We start from the raw sequence: 16,910 nt of genomic DNA on the forward strand, positions 1-16,910 counted from the left end.
CAGTTAGTTCAACAACACGAAAAATGGTGTTGACGTGAAAGGACTTGATTACACTGCCACTTTTGATAATTATGCAGCAAGTGTGTGAATATGTTTTGCCTCTAATGGATCCTTTTTTTTTTGAGACTCTGCCCTTGACAGTGGTCTCCAACCACATTACTGGTGCATGTTTCTTTTCCTGACACTCACTTTAGCTTTTGTAATCTCTAACAATGAGATGAGTTCTGGTGTGTTTGATTAAGGATACGGTTACTTCAGTCATTTACATGTGTATCAGATGGCAGCAGGATGCACAAAGAAGGCAGGCCGGAGGCATTTTATTGGTAGTTTTAACAGGTAATACATGCAAATGCAGTTTGATGTTGAGCTGCTTTTAAAAATCCACATGCATTTGTGCAGTTTGCTGTTGTGTGAGAGCAACGGAGCAGTCAAAAATACATTTGTATGAAAACCCCAAGTACCCTTGGTTTTGTCATTTTTATTCTATTTATTTTTTTTCTTATCGACTGTGTACTTCTGCTTTTTAAGAAACAATGTGTACTAGATTAAATAACACTTTAAGGCTACATTTTTTAAAAGAAAATTTTTGTTTATAATTTAAAATTAAACAGCACTGCCAGCACAAAGTTTGTTATTGTGTTCAGTCTCAACTGCAACTGTTGCATGTCCAAAACATGGGTAACAGGTCTGTATGAGAGGATTGGGCTCCTATAGGCAGCTAATGCATGCCATTTGGTCTCTTTTATACTATGAGAGCTGTGTTAAGTTAATTGCCTTCTAATATGGCTAATTCAGCGCATAAGGAAGTACTATAAAGCCTGTTTCTTTTTATCAAGCTTTTGACTAAAGTGCAGTCATGAAGTACTTTTATATATTTTTCTAATGGGGGGGTGGTTGCCGCACTAAAAGCTTTTCTCCTCTGGCTAAAGGCTAATGCTATTGCCATGCTGAAGAAATCAACGGAGCTGAAGAAAAAAGCGCTGAGGTGATTCATAAAAGGATCCTCTGGGACAATAATTAGACAAGTCTCAGTCTCTCCATCTCACTCCATCCCGCTTTTTTTCTCTCTCAGATGATGGATTGGCAGACTTGGCGTGGTCTGGGCACTAATTCATCAGGTTTTAGTGAGAGTTTTAGCCGTTAATTGGACTGTTTCTTACCTCATCTCGGCCATAGACAGTAAAAGAAATGGACACAGCGGCCCCATTGGAACTCAATTGAGACAAGTAAAGCCCATTTTTAGCGATTTTTAGCACTTCCGTTTCTGACGCGCAGACTCAAACTAAGCGTGATGACGTCAGCAACCTGTCTGACAGATGTAAATCTTCTAGTGGCTGTGCGTGCAAACTGCCATCGTTAATCTTGCAGAGACGGCGAGCTTGAGCGGGGAATTCTTTGGCATGAGTGAGCAGGAGTTAATATTCTGATTAATTATTTTGTATAGTATTTTAAAATGTAACGCCAGCACGCCATATTAAGTTTGCCAATACTTAATTTAATGTGGTAAGTGGCTCTGTATTGCATTAACCTTACGAAAAATAACCGTGGTTTTATTATAGTAAAACTGTAGTAACCCATGTTTTTTGGCGTGTTGACTACCATTAGTATAACCACAGATTTACTACAAATACCATGGTTAAACTATGGTTAATATAGCAAAACCATTGTTAATTTGTGGTTACCATTGTGGGTTTTTTTTTTCGGTTTTATTTGTAGTAAAACCATGGTTAATTATAAACGACTTTTAAGTTAATCTTTTTTGTAATAAAGTTGTTGACAGGCTGAACTTTGTGGTATCTATCTATCTATCTATCTATCTATCTATCTATGTCTGCCTATTTGAGGAATCCTTTTTTAATTTTTTCACATTGGTCTCTGTTTTAAAATCAATTTAAGCAGAAATGAAACAGAGACATATTCCAAATCAATTTTATTTCATTATTTATTTATTTATTTATTTATTTATGTGCTTTGTCAGATGTTGAGGGTTTCTGTGTTGAAACTGTAGTGAACAAGATGCAAGTGCAGGGCTTATGGACCCTGATAAATATTAAAATTTGTACTGGTGTGAGTTTACAACCCATTTGGAATTTCTGGAAGTAGTAAAAGGACATTTTATGCATCTTTTCAAACTCCATCCTTTATGAAAGGGATGCGGTTTAAAGGATTGAATCATGGCTTCCAGAAAAGTTTAAACCATGGAATGAAATTACTTTGATAGGCCAGACTGCTGCATTTTTACTTTATAAACGTGGTATGAACAGACTGGAATGTTCAGATATCATTCTGCTCTTGTTAATACTGAAAGCTAGATCATACAGCTCACCAAATGTTTACAGGATGTGACCCTAACGATAAAATTTTAGCTGATAAAGTGAAACACGTTTGTATTGTTTGCTTACAGTTACAGAAAGAAACAATGTAAAACAATTAGTTTAGTAACAAGGATTTTTTTTTGTATGCATTACAAGTAAACACTATTTCAATCTTTAGGCCTACTAAAAAATTTCATGAAGTGGTGTGTTACTTGCCATCCCTTTTTTTCAGTGCAACCCAAGAGAGAGGCATATTGATGATACGCAGATGCTTTTATTATATATATTTTATTTTTAATAAAAAAAAAATATCCTATATCTTAATTAGAAAATATAAAAAGACTTATGAAAATTAATTCTGCAACATTTAAAAAATGTGACTTCAACACATGCAAAAAAACAACAACTTTTTCTGTCTGTTTCCTCTTAAATGATCTTTGATGTGGGAATATTTTAAAGCTTTATACTCAAATCCAATTATTTATATCATGCGAGATATGGAACAATATATACTGATAACATAGCATAACAAGAGATTTATAATCTACTGTTATTTTTTATTTAGTGTTGTGGCAATTTTTCATTTCAATAAAGGTATGAGACAAAAAGTATTTTTGAATATTGAATATTGAATATTTTGAATATTTATTTTCTTGCAGGAAATGTCTAACATTCATACAGTCATTCAGGGTTGGCTGTAGTTTTCGAAAAAAGAAAGGACACTTTAACTCAGTATTTATACCCTAATAAAACCAGAATGCTTCTGTCTCATCCAATCATAATGCATATTCAACATTATCCATTTTAAGATATCCACCTATGTCGTCTATAGCCGCGTTTACACTAGGCGATCTGAACCGTTCCCGAGCACGTCTGACCCCCAAAGCCCGTTTTGTTTGATTAGTGTGATCATCCCGTGCGATGTTTGTTTGCCCTCCCCGGACATGTGGTCCAGAGCACGGTTCAGTTGGGCACGGGCGCGGTACGCATGAAATGACTGCCAATCGCGCCTTTCCTGTTATCTCTCATTAAAAAGAGCGTATGGTGCATATAGAGAAGAAAAGAACACTCTTTGGTACAGTAAAGCAAATAAAGCGAATAATATTTCAGATTAAAATAAAATGTCATTCTTAGTTATTTGTAGGTCGGCAGGTAATTTTGACTGGGATCACCACAAGTGTGATTTGTTCAACTTTGTACAGAATAAAAATGTCGGTGTTCAAAGTCATTTATTGTTTGGTTGTATAAATAATTTAAGAGCAGCATCTGTTGCCAGTCATCCTCACAAAGATTCTTTTTAGGCTAAAATTTGCAACTGACGCCGGTGACCTGCACCTGTTTCCAAATATGTAGGCCTGTTCATTTAAATAACGAATTGACAAATAGGCAAAAAAAAAAATTCAAGCATAACATTTTTGAATACAATTTATTTTATACACCTTAATTATTTTTCATATGTTTGAGGAAATATGATGAGGAAATATATTGCATTAAATAAGCTATCTTTGTACATTTACTAGAATGATGGAATGAAAATTTAAATATTGCCTACAGATAAATGACTTCTGTTTCGGAATAAATAAATCAGTATTTAATTTTCGTTCAAACCGCTACTACTCAGGTTTTGTATGTGGACATGTTCTCTTCTATGTGTTATGACTGTTGATATAGGTTGTATTTATATAGTTGAACAGACGTGCATTAGTGACCTGTGGTGAGATCGTCTTTCTACACACCTTCTAACTTTATAGTTCGAGCAGCGTGTTGAAATCTGCAGCAGTATTTAGGGATTTGGGGCTATTGTGAAAGATTTTCATATTTTCATATAACGGGCAGGTTGGTCACGGTGAGTGGTAGTTTTATTATGCGTCTCCCATTGTGTTCTACGGTTTCTTTTTCAATAGGATCAAATAAAAGAAGGTTGAAATGACCTGAATATTTAACCCGAAAGTGTATTTTTGGAGAAAAACAACCTTCTCGAATCCCTTAATGCAGGTGCACAAATCCCATTCTATCAATCACAAATTAAAAAACTCATATATGCTCACAGTTTTGCGACTATTGCTTTAGTGGATATGGTGCAAAACACAAACCTGAATCAAAAATCTGAAGTCACGGACGAATTGTTTTTTTGTTTTTTTTTGCACATCGGCAAATCAGTAGGCTATGTGAATTCTTGCAATGAGAGTTGCACACTTGTAGAATGTTTTCTAACAAGTAGCATCCTATATTCTTGGATCACAAACACTAGGCCTATACTTGAAAGAAAAAGCATCCAAGAAAAATCCGGTTGAATCTGCTGCTATGAGTCTCAAACGCTGTTTTTCATGCAATCTCCCTTATGCACCTCATATCTGTGTGAAATAGGGAGCAAAAGTGATTCGAATATCATTATATATTGTGCCCACTATATCCTTTTGAGGGAAAAAATTATTAGGAATGTTTATAGCTACTCGATCCTGTTCATGCCTATAGAAACATTGAGATTTAAAACACTTCGATTTGTGATTTAATTCTAAGGCCAGTCTGAAAAATATTTACCAGAATAATCACAAAATTAACTTTATGATATCACCATACATTTCTTCAGCGATTTTAGAACAGTGCACTTTTAAAGACTCTCAATGTAGTCTAATAAAAAGATAGGATATAACAAAAATATCTAATGGCATGGCTTGTTTACATATCTGATAGCCTACACAAGGCAAATTCGGTGGCTTTGGCTCAGAAAGATTAGAGAGATGTTAGCACGTGTCCAATGGCTCCAGAGACAATGCACAGATAGCCTCAATAAATCAAACTACACACTATAGGCTACATTACTGTCCATCCAGGTTTCGTTTGACGCTGATTTCGACACGTAGATACCAGTCCAAAATAGTTTATGTGATACGGGAGCTTAAACTGTTTACTGTTTGTCGAATATTTCAGAATACCGTTTTAATGAGGGTGGCTATCGTCCATGCATTAACGCGCCGCTAACTCTCGCTTTCGTTTCACGGGAAGACATGGTTAGACCGAGTAGTACATTTGGGACATGTGTAGGTGAAACATCTTAAATACCTTGAGTGCACAGGAACCCCGAGGCATGATTTTTGCTCCAAACATAATAGCTTTGATCGTGGGATGTTTGAAAAAAGCATGCGTCTCACTCCGAAGATATCGGCAAAAGGTTTTATTTTCCGAGGTAAGATTTTCACTTCACAATGTCCCTTCCAAAATAAATAGCTTGTTATCCTTTTATGATTGTTAAACTTAAGGTATATCATTGCAAACATTAGGCTCTGTGCTCTAAAAAAACGTATTATGACATCGTGTCATGCATTAAGGTCGCTTACGGAATGTTCATATAATGTTAGAAATAGCCTGTGTGTGTGTGTGTGTGTGTGTGTGTGTGTTGCGTGTGAGTTTTAGGCAATATCAGTGAGTGGACTTTGTCTTTTTCCTTTTTAAATTTGTTTGCTATATCTTTTACAGTGTTAAATATTTTGTTGCTATTTTGTTTAACTGAATCTGAATTAAAGCGAATAGGCCTAAATAAATCTGATTTTTTTTTATTATTATTATTACATTAGTAATAAATGGTTAGCGCATAAAGAATGGATACTACGGTACTGTTTATAATATAAATCAAATTTTATAACTGAAATTAAACCAAGGTTAAACATAGTTGGCATATCATAAACACCTGAGTTTGTTTGTATCCTTCTTTATTGCGAGCGCTCTTCTCTAGCACGCGCTTTCTCCTGTTTTCCACGGAAAGTCACGCACGCGCTTAATTTAAAGATTAACGGTCATTTCGTTTTACTGACTTACATTCGTTTATTGATCTCTTTGTTTGATAATTACTTACAATTAATATGTATACGATATAATAAAATATTGTGATTTCAGTTTCAGAGAGCTTTGATACGTCTAATTGAAGATGATGTTAACCGAGAAGTTTTTGTTTAGGCCTGACCAAAAAGTCAAGCACATCATCGCTAATTCAGCGGTAAGAAATTAATGTACTGTTATCCTAGCCAAAGTCATATAAATGTTATTCATTTTTAATGTCTGTTAAAATAAAACTGAAATTTAAAATTAAAACTTTAATTAAAACCCAAAATTGTGTCGCAGTCATTGTTATTTGGTGCTTAAGAAACGTAAAATATTGGTTAGGCCTGTTATATGGTAAGGTGACACAAGTTGAAATCTTATATAGCCTATTAATTGATAGTCTCATTTAATGCTCCTTAATGGTTAAATGTGCTTTGATGTCTTGATATTGATATCTGATATTTGATATATTTAATGAAACAATAGTTTAAAACAAGAACTATTAAGGCCCATCCAACTATCTTCCATGCCGCTTATGGGACGCAGGAGTGCTGGGTAATTACTGACGTACAGCAGGGTATATCAGGGTAAAAATGTTAGTAGAACATTATGGGAACCCTCAGATAACTTTATGGGAACCTTATAGGAAAGTTTTACTAAGTTAAGAAAACTTTCCTGGCTAACCAACAGTGAACATTCTTGGGAACCCAAAATTGTTAACTGGGTTCTCACTTATTGTAGTTTAGTTTCAATGAGATTTTATTCATTGTAATCTCAAATTTGTATTAATGATGCAAGATATTATTCCCTTTTACAAGTCTCATTTTTATTTTTGGGTAGATTTTCATTATTCACACATTATTTTATTTTTTATTTTTTACATATTGAACATTGTTGCAGCATGCCTGTTCCCTGTTTGGCAATTTGTACTTTCTGTTTGGTCAGCGTACATGTTACAAAACATACGATTATTCTGATTTGGCGTTTAACTAATCTTTATTATTATTAAACTTTTGAAAACATTTTTGCTGCTTAGTAGTTTTGTCATGCACCATTCAAAATTTTGGGGTAAGTGTGAATGAATACTTGTATTCAGCTATTGGATGCATTTAATTGAAAATATTACAGAAGATTTCTGTTTAGTTATTTAGAATTTTCTTTGCATTAAAGAATCCAAGAAAAAAATATTATTGCTTTCAAATGTAAACATTAATTATAAAACATAGAAATTAATCATAAACTGTTGGTCTCAACACAGCGGAACAACTGGGAGGTTGGAAGACCCTCTGAAGGAGAATGAATATGGAAAGAAAAAACAGCCATATCGAAAGTAGGAAAATATTTCTAATTTACTTTCTTATAAGTAAATGTTCAAGCTTTAATAAGTTTAACTGCAATATTTGCACTGTTTTGGTTTATTTTTTTAAACAGATGGTACCAGCATTGAAACACAGTTTGGAGCCATGACACTTCAACAGCATAATGACATTCCACAACATAATAATATTAAAAGTTCTACATCACTCAGACAACCACCAATTCAAAATTCAGACCAGTATCTTCAGGACTTCAGAATCGACCAGAAGAATGGTGGCACAGTAGTTGCTCCAAACATACTAGGATCCATAATAGCTGGTGATGTATATGTGGTGAGTGTTAATGTAATATTGTACATTTTGCTGAGTTGCTCATTTAAGATATGGCTTATGTGTATTTTGTTATATGTACTGTTAACATATGGGATTTTTTTCAGACACAGGTGTCTCACTTTACCTCAATAAACAACAATGGTAAGAGCGAGAAAAGACATGTGAGACTCTTGCTCAATAAAACTGTTCAATCATAAGTGCAATACTGTTTATCTTATGATATGTCCTGATTTCTAGAAACTCTTCAGAGTGTAAAGAGTAAGATAAAAACAAGGATGATGAAGGACTCTGAGAGGATTTTGGAGGGAAGTGCACAACAGTCAGTCTCTCTAAATAAGATCTACACACAACTGTTCATCATCAATGACGAGTCAGACCCCATCAATAGAGAACACGAGATCTGGCAGATTGAGACGACCAATGATTTAAACACATCAGCACAGAAAATCATAAACTATAATGAAATTCTTAAACCACCACTGGATGAAAATAGAACCATGAAGATTGTTTTAACAAAAGGAATTGCCGGAATTGGGAAAACGGTCACTGTGCAGAAGTTTGTCCACGACTGGGCAAGTGGAAAAGCCAATCAGGATCTAGAATTTGTTTTCCTCCTCCCATTCCGAGAGCTTAACTTGCTCGGGGGAAAAAAGAGTCTTTCTGACCTGCTTTGTGACTTTTACCCAGAGTTCAAAAACGCGAGAACTATCTCTGACTGGATCTGCGATAGAAAAGTTCTGTTCATCTTAGATGGGCTGGATGAATATAAAAATGAATTGAGCTTTCAAACCAGCATTTTGTCAGACCTTACTAAAAAAGACACAGTGGATGTCCTCCTAGCAAACCTTCTTAGAGGAAAACTGCTTCCATCTGCACACCTGTGGATCACCAGCCGGCCTGTGGCAGCTGAACAGCTTCCGTTTGAGATCTTCAGACAGGGATATGTCACACAGATCAGAGGATTCATAGATGAACAGAAGGGCGAGTACTTCACGAGGCAGTTTGAGGATCCAGATCTAACCCAAAAAGTCATCTGTCACCTAAGGACTCATAAGAGCCTGTGGATACTTTGCCACATTCCCCTCTTTTGTTGGATTTCATCGGTTGTTCTGAAAACCATCATTAAAAGTCAAAATAAAGCTAGTGAAATGCCCTCAAATCAGACAGAAATGTATATCCACTATCTGCTCATTCAGACTGGGTTAAGCCACAACAAATATCAAGGCAAAAGTGTGTCACAAGAAGATGCTCTCATAGAGCACAAAGAACTGATTAAGAAACTGGCGGCGTTGGCCTACTGGAAGCTGAAGGAACAGAATGCAATCTTCAGTAAAGAAGACTTGAGGAAATATTATATCACTCCTGATGAAGCTCTTCGATACCCCGGCATCATCACGTATGTCTCTGAGTGCAAGTCTGGATATAACAGGACTAAACTTTTCAGCTTTGTCCATATCAGTGTCCAGGAATTCTTTGCAGCCTTGTTTGTTTTTCATGAATTTCTATCAGGAAATCAAGACTCCCTGGCATTAACTAAAGCTAAAATGGGGCAAAAGTCTAATTTGTCAGATTTTCTCAAAAGCGTGATTGATGTGGCTGTGGAAAGCAAAAATGAACACTTGGATCTTTTTAACTGTTTTCTCTTTGGGATTTCTTGTGATTCCAGCAGACGTATACTCGAGGGACTCCTGCCTCGATCGGAAGACAGTAGTTTAGAAGAACACAAAAAAGTGACCAAGTACATTAAGTCTTTGAGGAGGAAAGATCTGTCCCCTGAGAGATGCTTAAGTCTTGTTCGATGCATCGTGGAGCTCAAGGACAGTTCTTTTTTGCAGATGCCAGATCTTGAAAGCTCACGGACCACGAAGCCCCTCACACTGTTCCAGTGCACGCTTCTGGCTTTCCGGTTTGTGATGTCAGATACAGAGCATGATGAGTTTGTCCTCAGGAAATTCAACATGACTTTAGAAGGATTTCAGAGATTCTCTCCAGCCATCACACGTTTCAGGACGGCTATGTAAGTATTAAGAAAACTTCTGTAAAAATCGTCAAAATATTCTCAGTCAAAGTTAAGTGTAACATACAGTAGTTTATATGTGAAATCATTGAGTTTAAATGCAATACTTACAGGCTCAAAGGAAGCGGCTTTACAGAGAAACACTGTGAAATCCTGGTGCCTTTACTGACCTCACCAAACTCTCACCTGACTCATCTTGATCTGAGCCACAATAGTCTGGGACTGTCTGCACTGAAGCAACTTTCTAGGGCCTTCTGTGATCCCAAATGCCAGATTCAGATGCTGAACCTCAGCCACAATGACCTCCATAGTCAGGACTTGGAGCTCATCAGGAACGTGCTTTCAGGATCAAATGTGAATCTGAAAATCCTGGACCTCAGTGACAATCAACTTGAGGATGAAGGAGTGAAAATGATCTCAGCTGGGCTGCAGAGTGCTAACTGTCATCTTGAAGTTCTGAAGTAGGTAAAACTAACTGCAAACATCAGGGTCCAGACAGATGGGTTAAATAAACATTGTTAAATGAAATTAATAGAAGTTGTAAGGGGATAAGAATATCATTCAAGAATATCATTCCTTGGCCGGTTGATCAGAACCAAAATCAGATTTTGCTTTATAGACTTTCAGGCTGTCATATTAAAGAAGGAGTTTTGAAGTTGCTGTCATCTTTGAAAGCCAGTCTGAGAGAGCTGGACCTGCAGTATAATGACCTTGAAAACATCATGGAAAAGAAATTTTGTCTACGGAAATATAAGCTGCCCTCACTGAGGTAATGTAGCTTTTATCTGCTATTGGTTCACGTGGAAGGTTAGAATGAACATCCACTGGATCCTATCAAACTTGTAGTGAGGACTTTGATTCTTCCTGAGTGAATTGTTCACTGTTGTGTTCAAGTATACTTCCTTTAGGCTTACACAAGCACTGTACGCAGGGCCAGATTAACACTTTGTTGTACCCTGGGCAACAATATTCAAGGGCCCCATCATCACGACCCCAGGATCACCATAATATGGTCATATACAGAATATATTACTGTAATATACAGTAAATATACTCAATACTTCAAATTCTAACTGTCATCAGGTGTATTTTGATTTACAAATATTTAAATGCTCATAGAACTACAAATGCACTACTATGTCCCCTATCAAAGACATTCACTCACATATGATGCTATGAAAACAAAACACATCAGCATCTGTATAATCTGGTAAAATTGACCCCACTACATTGAGAGGGAGGGAAATATCCTCCATTTTCACAAAAATGAATAAATAAGCAACCACTTTCAAACCATTGTTTATTTAACAACATTTATTCCCAATAGAAATGTTATAGCTATAACAGAAGACCACAGACAACACATCAAGAAACATTTTGGTCCTCAGCTCATTTTAAGCAGAAATCACCCTGACAGGGTGACCCTGTCTCCTCAGAATTCAACAAGGCAATCAAGTTATTAGTCCAACACAAACAATTTGAAATCTGCCAGTTTTCCCTCCACAACAATATACAGCATTTTAATAAAGCTGGCACCTCAAGGAAAAAATAAATAAATAAAATGCAGTATCACTGTTATCTGCTCATAAACATTTTTATCCTAAGCTCATTTTAACTTGTTTTAAAATAGAACAACAACATATCACAGCACAATTAACCAGTTAAACATTGTAGTGCTACATAAACATTTAGAAATCTGTCAATTTCTCTGAAGAAGACAAGACAGAAATAAATGCTACATAATCTGGCAAAACACACAATTTTAGTCCTAAATAATGAGGAAGTGCATGTTTGAATTTGAAATGCCTTCATTTGGCAAACACATTTTACAATGGCTTTTTTCTGGACTTTGACTGTGCAAACTGGTGTACAGTATAACATCTTCAAAATCAAGGCCACTAACAAGTTCATGTCCAATAGCTAAAATAGAAAGTGCAGAGCCGTGTCTGTGACACAATTTCTCTCTAGAAGACAAGATAAAAATAAATACTACAAAACCTGGCAAAACACACAATTTTAATCCTAAATAATGAGGAAGTGCATGTTTGCTTTCATTTGGCATCTTGTAGAAAAGTCCTGGCTAGCTGAGTTGTCCTCGTCGTTGACGGAAGCTGACTTAACAGAACTGTCGGCAACATTAACAGGAGTGAAGAAATTACCTATTTTAGGTATATACTTTACATTTTCTGCGTTTCTGATGTCCTTTTCCTTTTTTAATTTCCGCTTCGCGCTCCCATTTAGCTTCTCCATGTCAGATTTTTTTTCTGTTGTAGCAACGCCTGACGTAACCCGCTCGGCGTAACATTTGACCAACCTCATGCGGACTGACCAATGAGGAGAGGGTCTTAACTTGAGGCCCTCTCTTCATTGGTCATTCCGCATGAGACTGACTCTCAACCGCTCTCAACTCACGTTCAAAGTCATAGGCAGCGCAGCGTATCTCTGTGCAGCGCAAAAGCTTGTGGCGTGTTGACAGTTTGTTTAATGTAAAGCGGGAGATTACCAGATACAGTATTTTGCTCGTGCCCTTGCTGCCCTGGGCCCTTTAGAGGTCTTGGGCCCCTGGGCAATTGCCCAGTTGCCCGTATGGTTAATCCGGCCCTGACTGTACGTAGGTGGTGACTAATGTAAAGGTAAAAATGTGAATGCATTATGAAATGAGAGACTATCTATTTGTGCTTCAATAAATGTGCAATGTACATATTAACCGATACTAACCCTAACTCTCACTAGAATTTACACTGGAGGAGTCTGCAGTCACCAACCAGGACTGTACCAATGTGAGTTTAATCATGGACCATCACAAAGATTTGTAGCAGTTTTATTACAGCCCAAGACTGGTTGCCCACTGAAGCTAAGCAGGGTAGAACCTGGATGGGAGACCTCCTGGGAAAACTAGGTTGCTGTTGGAAGAGGTGTTAGTGAGGCCAGCAGGGTGTGATCTGTGTGGTTCCTAGCGCCCCAGTGTAGTGACGGGGACACTATACTGACAAAAAGCACCGTCTTTCGGATGCAACGTTAAACTGAGGTCCTGACTCTCTGGAGTCATTAAAAATCCCAGGATGTCCATCGAAAAAGAGTAGGTGCACTCTGGCCAAATTCGCCCTTCTGACCTTCATGGCCTCCTAACCATCCCCATATCTGCTAATTGGCTTCTTCACTCTGTCTCCTCTCCACCAATAATCTGGTGTGTGGTGGGCGTTCTGATGCGATATGGCTGCCGTCACATCATCCAGGTGGATGCTGCACACAGGTGGTGGATGAGGAGATTCCCCACTTCTATGTAAAGCACTTTGAGTGCCCAGAAGTTTTTTTTTACATCATCTACACACAATATGCTGTTAATGCTAATTGTAGATATTTATGCTGAGAATTTCTGATAAGTCTCACTTTAGGGAAGGAAAGGGAAGTCATGGCCTAATGGTTAGAGAGTCGGACTCCCAATAGAAAGGTTGTGAGTTCGAGTCCCAGGCCGGCAGGAATTGTGGGTGGGGGGAGTGCATGTACAGTTCTCTCTCCACCTTCAATACCACGACTTAGGTGCCCTTGAGCAAGGCACCGAACCCCCAACTGCTCCCCGGGCGCCGCAGCATAAATGGCTGCCCACTGCTCTGGGTGTGTGCTCACAGTGTGTGTGTGTGTTCACTGCTCTGTGTGTGTGCATTTCGGATGGGTTAAATGCAGAGCACAAATTCTGAGTATGGGTCACCATACTTGGCTGAATGTCACTTCACTTTCACTTTGTTTTTAGATGCTGTCCCGCTCACCTTTGACCCTCAGACGGCTAACGAATACCTCTATCTGAACGAGGACAATACTGTAGCTTTTCGTAAGAGGGAAAAGCAGCAGCTTCCTGCTAATGACGAAAGATTTGACAAGTGTAACCAGGTCCTGTGCTGCCAGCCGCTGTCAGGACGCTGTTTCTTCACTGCGGATGTGTTTGGAGCAGGTGTGCACATAGGTGTGGCCTGTAAGGGAATCAAGAGGAAGGGTGTGAATGACACCGTATGTCTGGGACGTAATAAGATGTCGTGGTGTTTATGTTGCTCAAAAAATGTATGCGTGGCTCATGACAAAAAGACTGAATCACTAACTAAACCACTTCAAACAGAGTCCACCAGAAAACTCGGTGTGTTCCTGGACCAGGAGGCTGCTTCTATTTTCTTCTATAGGATGAGCCCAGAGCCCGAACTCTTGTACATGTTTGATGCAGATTTTCCTGAGGACCAGGAACTTTATGCTGCATTCAGTATTCAGGAACCAGACAGCTCAGTCTGTTTAAAGCAATCATCACTATAAGTAGTTACTGTTACAGTTACAATTTGTGGTCCAGACATGAATGATGACTCAAAGTAGGAGATGTTTGCTATTACCGTTGAAGGCGTGGATCCCAGAATCATCATGGCCTTCATAAAAAGTATATTTTTGCATGATTATTGATCAAGTTATTAATCAGTATTTAATCTTATATATTGTTAGTGGGTTGAATAAAATTATTATTTACAATATAGTAGTTATAGTCACCAAGAAGAACCATGTTATTGGAGTGTGTTTTCTCTTGTTCAGGAGAAGCTCCTTCCTTTGCTTACTCCTCTTTACTCCTCTCAGGTCTTTGCATGCAAACGAATATATGCTTTTAACTTAAAGTTTTTCGCTATTTCAGCCAATCAGAGTCATTTTACCTAAATAATGAGTACTTAGGTTAGAGTATAATTGCTGTTTTATTGAGAATGTATACAGAGCGGCCTACAAACTCCTTTTTACTGGATTACTGAACCTGACTTCTGCCGATAAGACCGCAAACTACTTTTCTACAGTAATTTTTTTTCTTCAATTGACTTCATCTCTGACTCCTGGTCTTCATTAATCATACCTGACCTGGGGTTTAACTGTAAATTCCCCTACACTGATTTAGTAAACAGACTTACGGTATTCACCTAGCAGACCTAGGAACCTAGACCTAGGAACCAGCTAGTAAAACCGAAACAGAAAGTATTGAAACATTGCGCACTTGATAATCAGCAAACCTCAAAACTCAAGAACTCTTTACTATATAATAATATATATAATCAATACCAGGGGCGTCTCTAGGATTTTCTTAGCTCAAGTATGCTAGCCTTTTTGCAACATGCACTGTTATATGTTTAAGTTGTAATACCTATATATTAAATAATACACTGTAATGTGTATTAAAAGTTACATTTTAAAATGAAAATGACAACATGATCGTTTTATAAAGTAGGTCTGGCTATGCGATCATATGTGTTGAGGTCTTCATTTTCGTCGCTGGAGGAAACCGCTGTGGTGTGACGAACATATTTAAAAGCGTCAACACAAACTGTCCTGAACAGAAAATGGCTCGATAGCGCCACCTGTATGTAGCACCCCATACCACCTGAAAACAAGTACTTTTTTTTTTTTTATTGTGCAAAAATTATACAAAAAAATGTACAAGCATATACATCTCACAACAATTAAAAAAACAAATAAACATTCATAAGAATATGTAAAATAAAACAATTCATGCCAGGGGTAAAATTACAACAATTTAAAGTAACAAAAAGCTTCATAGGTCTTTCTTGCTTTTTTGTTCTTAATTTTATCTAATGTAGTACCATATTGTTTAATCTCTTTTATAAAATGTTCAAAGTTTGGCTTAGCTTTAGACCATTTTTTCACATGAATGTGATATTTTCCAAGCAAAATTAAAAGTTGCGTAAGAAAGCACATTGTACTTTTTGAATCAACATTGTCCTGTACAAAAAAAAATACAATATCATACAGATCAATTTGTATATAGGTTCCAAACAATCTAGAAATGAAATTAGATACATCCAACCAAAACATTTTTGAATAAATACAATCAAAAAAAAGATGAGTCAAAGATTCTTTGGCAGTGCTACAGAATTCATATGTATTTTCAGTATTTAAATTGAAACGTTCGAGCAATTCCTTAACAGGGTAAATTTTGTGTAATATTTTATAGGATACCTCTCTAATCTTGTTATTAATAAAAAACCTATTTGTTATTGACCATACTTTTTTCCAATTAACGTGTTCATATTTAGTGGACCAAAACATTGTTGAACATGGTAAATAGTTTGTTTTTAAAATGTTTCTAATATATTTATTACTACATTTATCTACTACAATATTAATATCTCCAATAAATATTGTATCACTACACAAACTAGTTTGATGATCAATGCTAACAGGAGAGAATCCAGGATTTCGCAATAATGATACCGCTCTGCCAGGGATTGCATCAAAGATAATAGAGTATTCTCTTGGCCTCACAGGGATCATAAATTTATTGAGAAATTCAGAATATGTTAAAAGCAGACCTTGTTCATTAAGCAACTGACTAACTGTAAGAATGCCACTGTCGTACCATGTCTGATTAAAGATTGACTTTTTTTTGTACAAGATATCTTTATTATTCCATATAAAATATCGGTGCGGTGAAAAGTTATGTTTATAGATTAATTGCCAAGCCAGCAGTGCCTGCTTATGAAAGTTTGCAATTTTCCCTGGGATTTTTTCAACTGAAAAATTACATTTTAAAAGGAAATTAATGCCACCCAAAGAGTTAAATATGTAATTGGGGAAAACATTCCATACACTATCTTTATTTTTAATAAATTCAATTATCCATTTTATCTTAAACACATTATTAAGATCTGTAAAGTTTAAAACTTCAAGGCCACCAAAGTCTCTTTTATTATTTATAATATCTTTCCGTAGATAATGTATTTCTTTCTTCCAAATAAAATCATAAAGTATCTTATCTAATTCCCTGACAACTTTTTTTGGAACATCTGCTGACATAGATATATAAACAGACCTTGAAAGCCCTTCTGCTTTTGAGAGTAGAACACGTCCATATAGGGACAGATCTCTCATAAGCCACATATTGAATCTGTTTTTAATTTTTTCAATAATAGGGTCAAAATTTAACAGGCTTCTCTGATTCAAATCTTTACACACCTTTATCCCAAGGTATGTGACATCGTCTTTAATTGGTATTCCACAAATTTCTTTCCGGAAACAATCTTTAAGAGAGAATAAAGTGTATTTATTCTTATTCATCTTCAATCCCGAGATTCTGGA

General features: G+C 36.6%; 2 protein-coding genes across 3 annotated transcripts in view; both read left to right on the forward strand.

The window, feature by feature from the left end:
- LOC132131737 (natural killer cell receptor 2B4-like) overlaps positions 1–16,910 on the forward strand; it is a 114,946-nt gene that overhangs the window by 14,210 nt on the left and 83,826 nt on the right. The gene's annotated exons all lie outside the window — the stretch shown is intronic.
- LOC132131748 (NACHT, LRR and PYD domains-containing protein 3-like) lies at positions 5,336–15,056 on the forward strand. Its single transcript, XM_059543841.1, has 9 exons — positions 5,336–5,502; positions 7,393–7,464; positions 7,566–7,783; positions 7,888–7,924; positions 8,021–9,800; positions 9,914–10,261; positions 10,420–10,569; positions 12,534–12,580; positions 13,552–15,056. The coding sequence occupies exons 2-9, from the start codon at positions 7,431–7,433 to the stop codon at positions 14,097–14,099; spliced, it is 3,162 nt and encodes a 1,053-aa protein (XP_059399824.1). The 5' UTR covers positions 5,336–5,502; positions 7,393–7,430; the 3' UTR covers positions 14,100–15,056.

The sequence above is a fragment of the Carassius carassius genome, chromosome 48 (assembly GCF_963082965.1).
Source record: "Carassius carassius chromosome 48, fCarCar2.1, whole genome shotgun sequence".
Classification (NCBI taxonomy): domain Eukaryota; kingdom Metazoa; phylum Chordata; class Actinopteri; order Cypriniformes; family Cyprinidae; genus Carassius; species Carassius carassius.

Bases quoted from the DNA above. Each gene is read 5' to 3' on its own strand.
- LOC132131748 (XM_059543841.1), top strand. From the start codon at position 7,431: ATGAATATGGAAAGAAAAAACAGCCATATCGAAA. The intron at 7,784-7,887 runs GTGAGTGTTAAT...GATTTTTTTCAG, and splicing joins TAGCTGGTGATGTATATGTG to ACACAGGTGTCTCACTTTAC. The intron at 12,581-13,551 runs GTGAGTTTAATC...CTTTGTTTTTAG, and splicing joins CCAACCAGGACTGTACCAAT to ATGCTGTCCCGCTCACCTTT.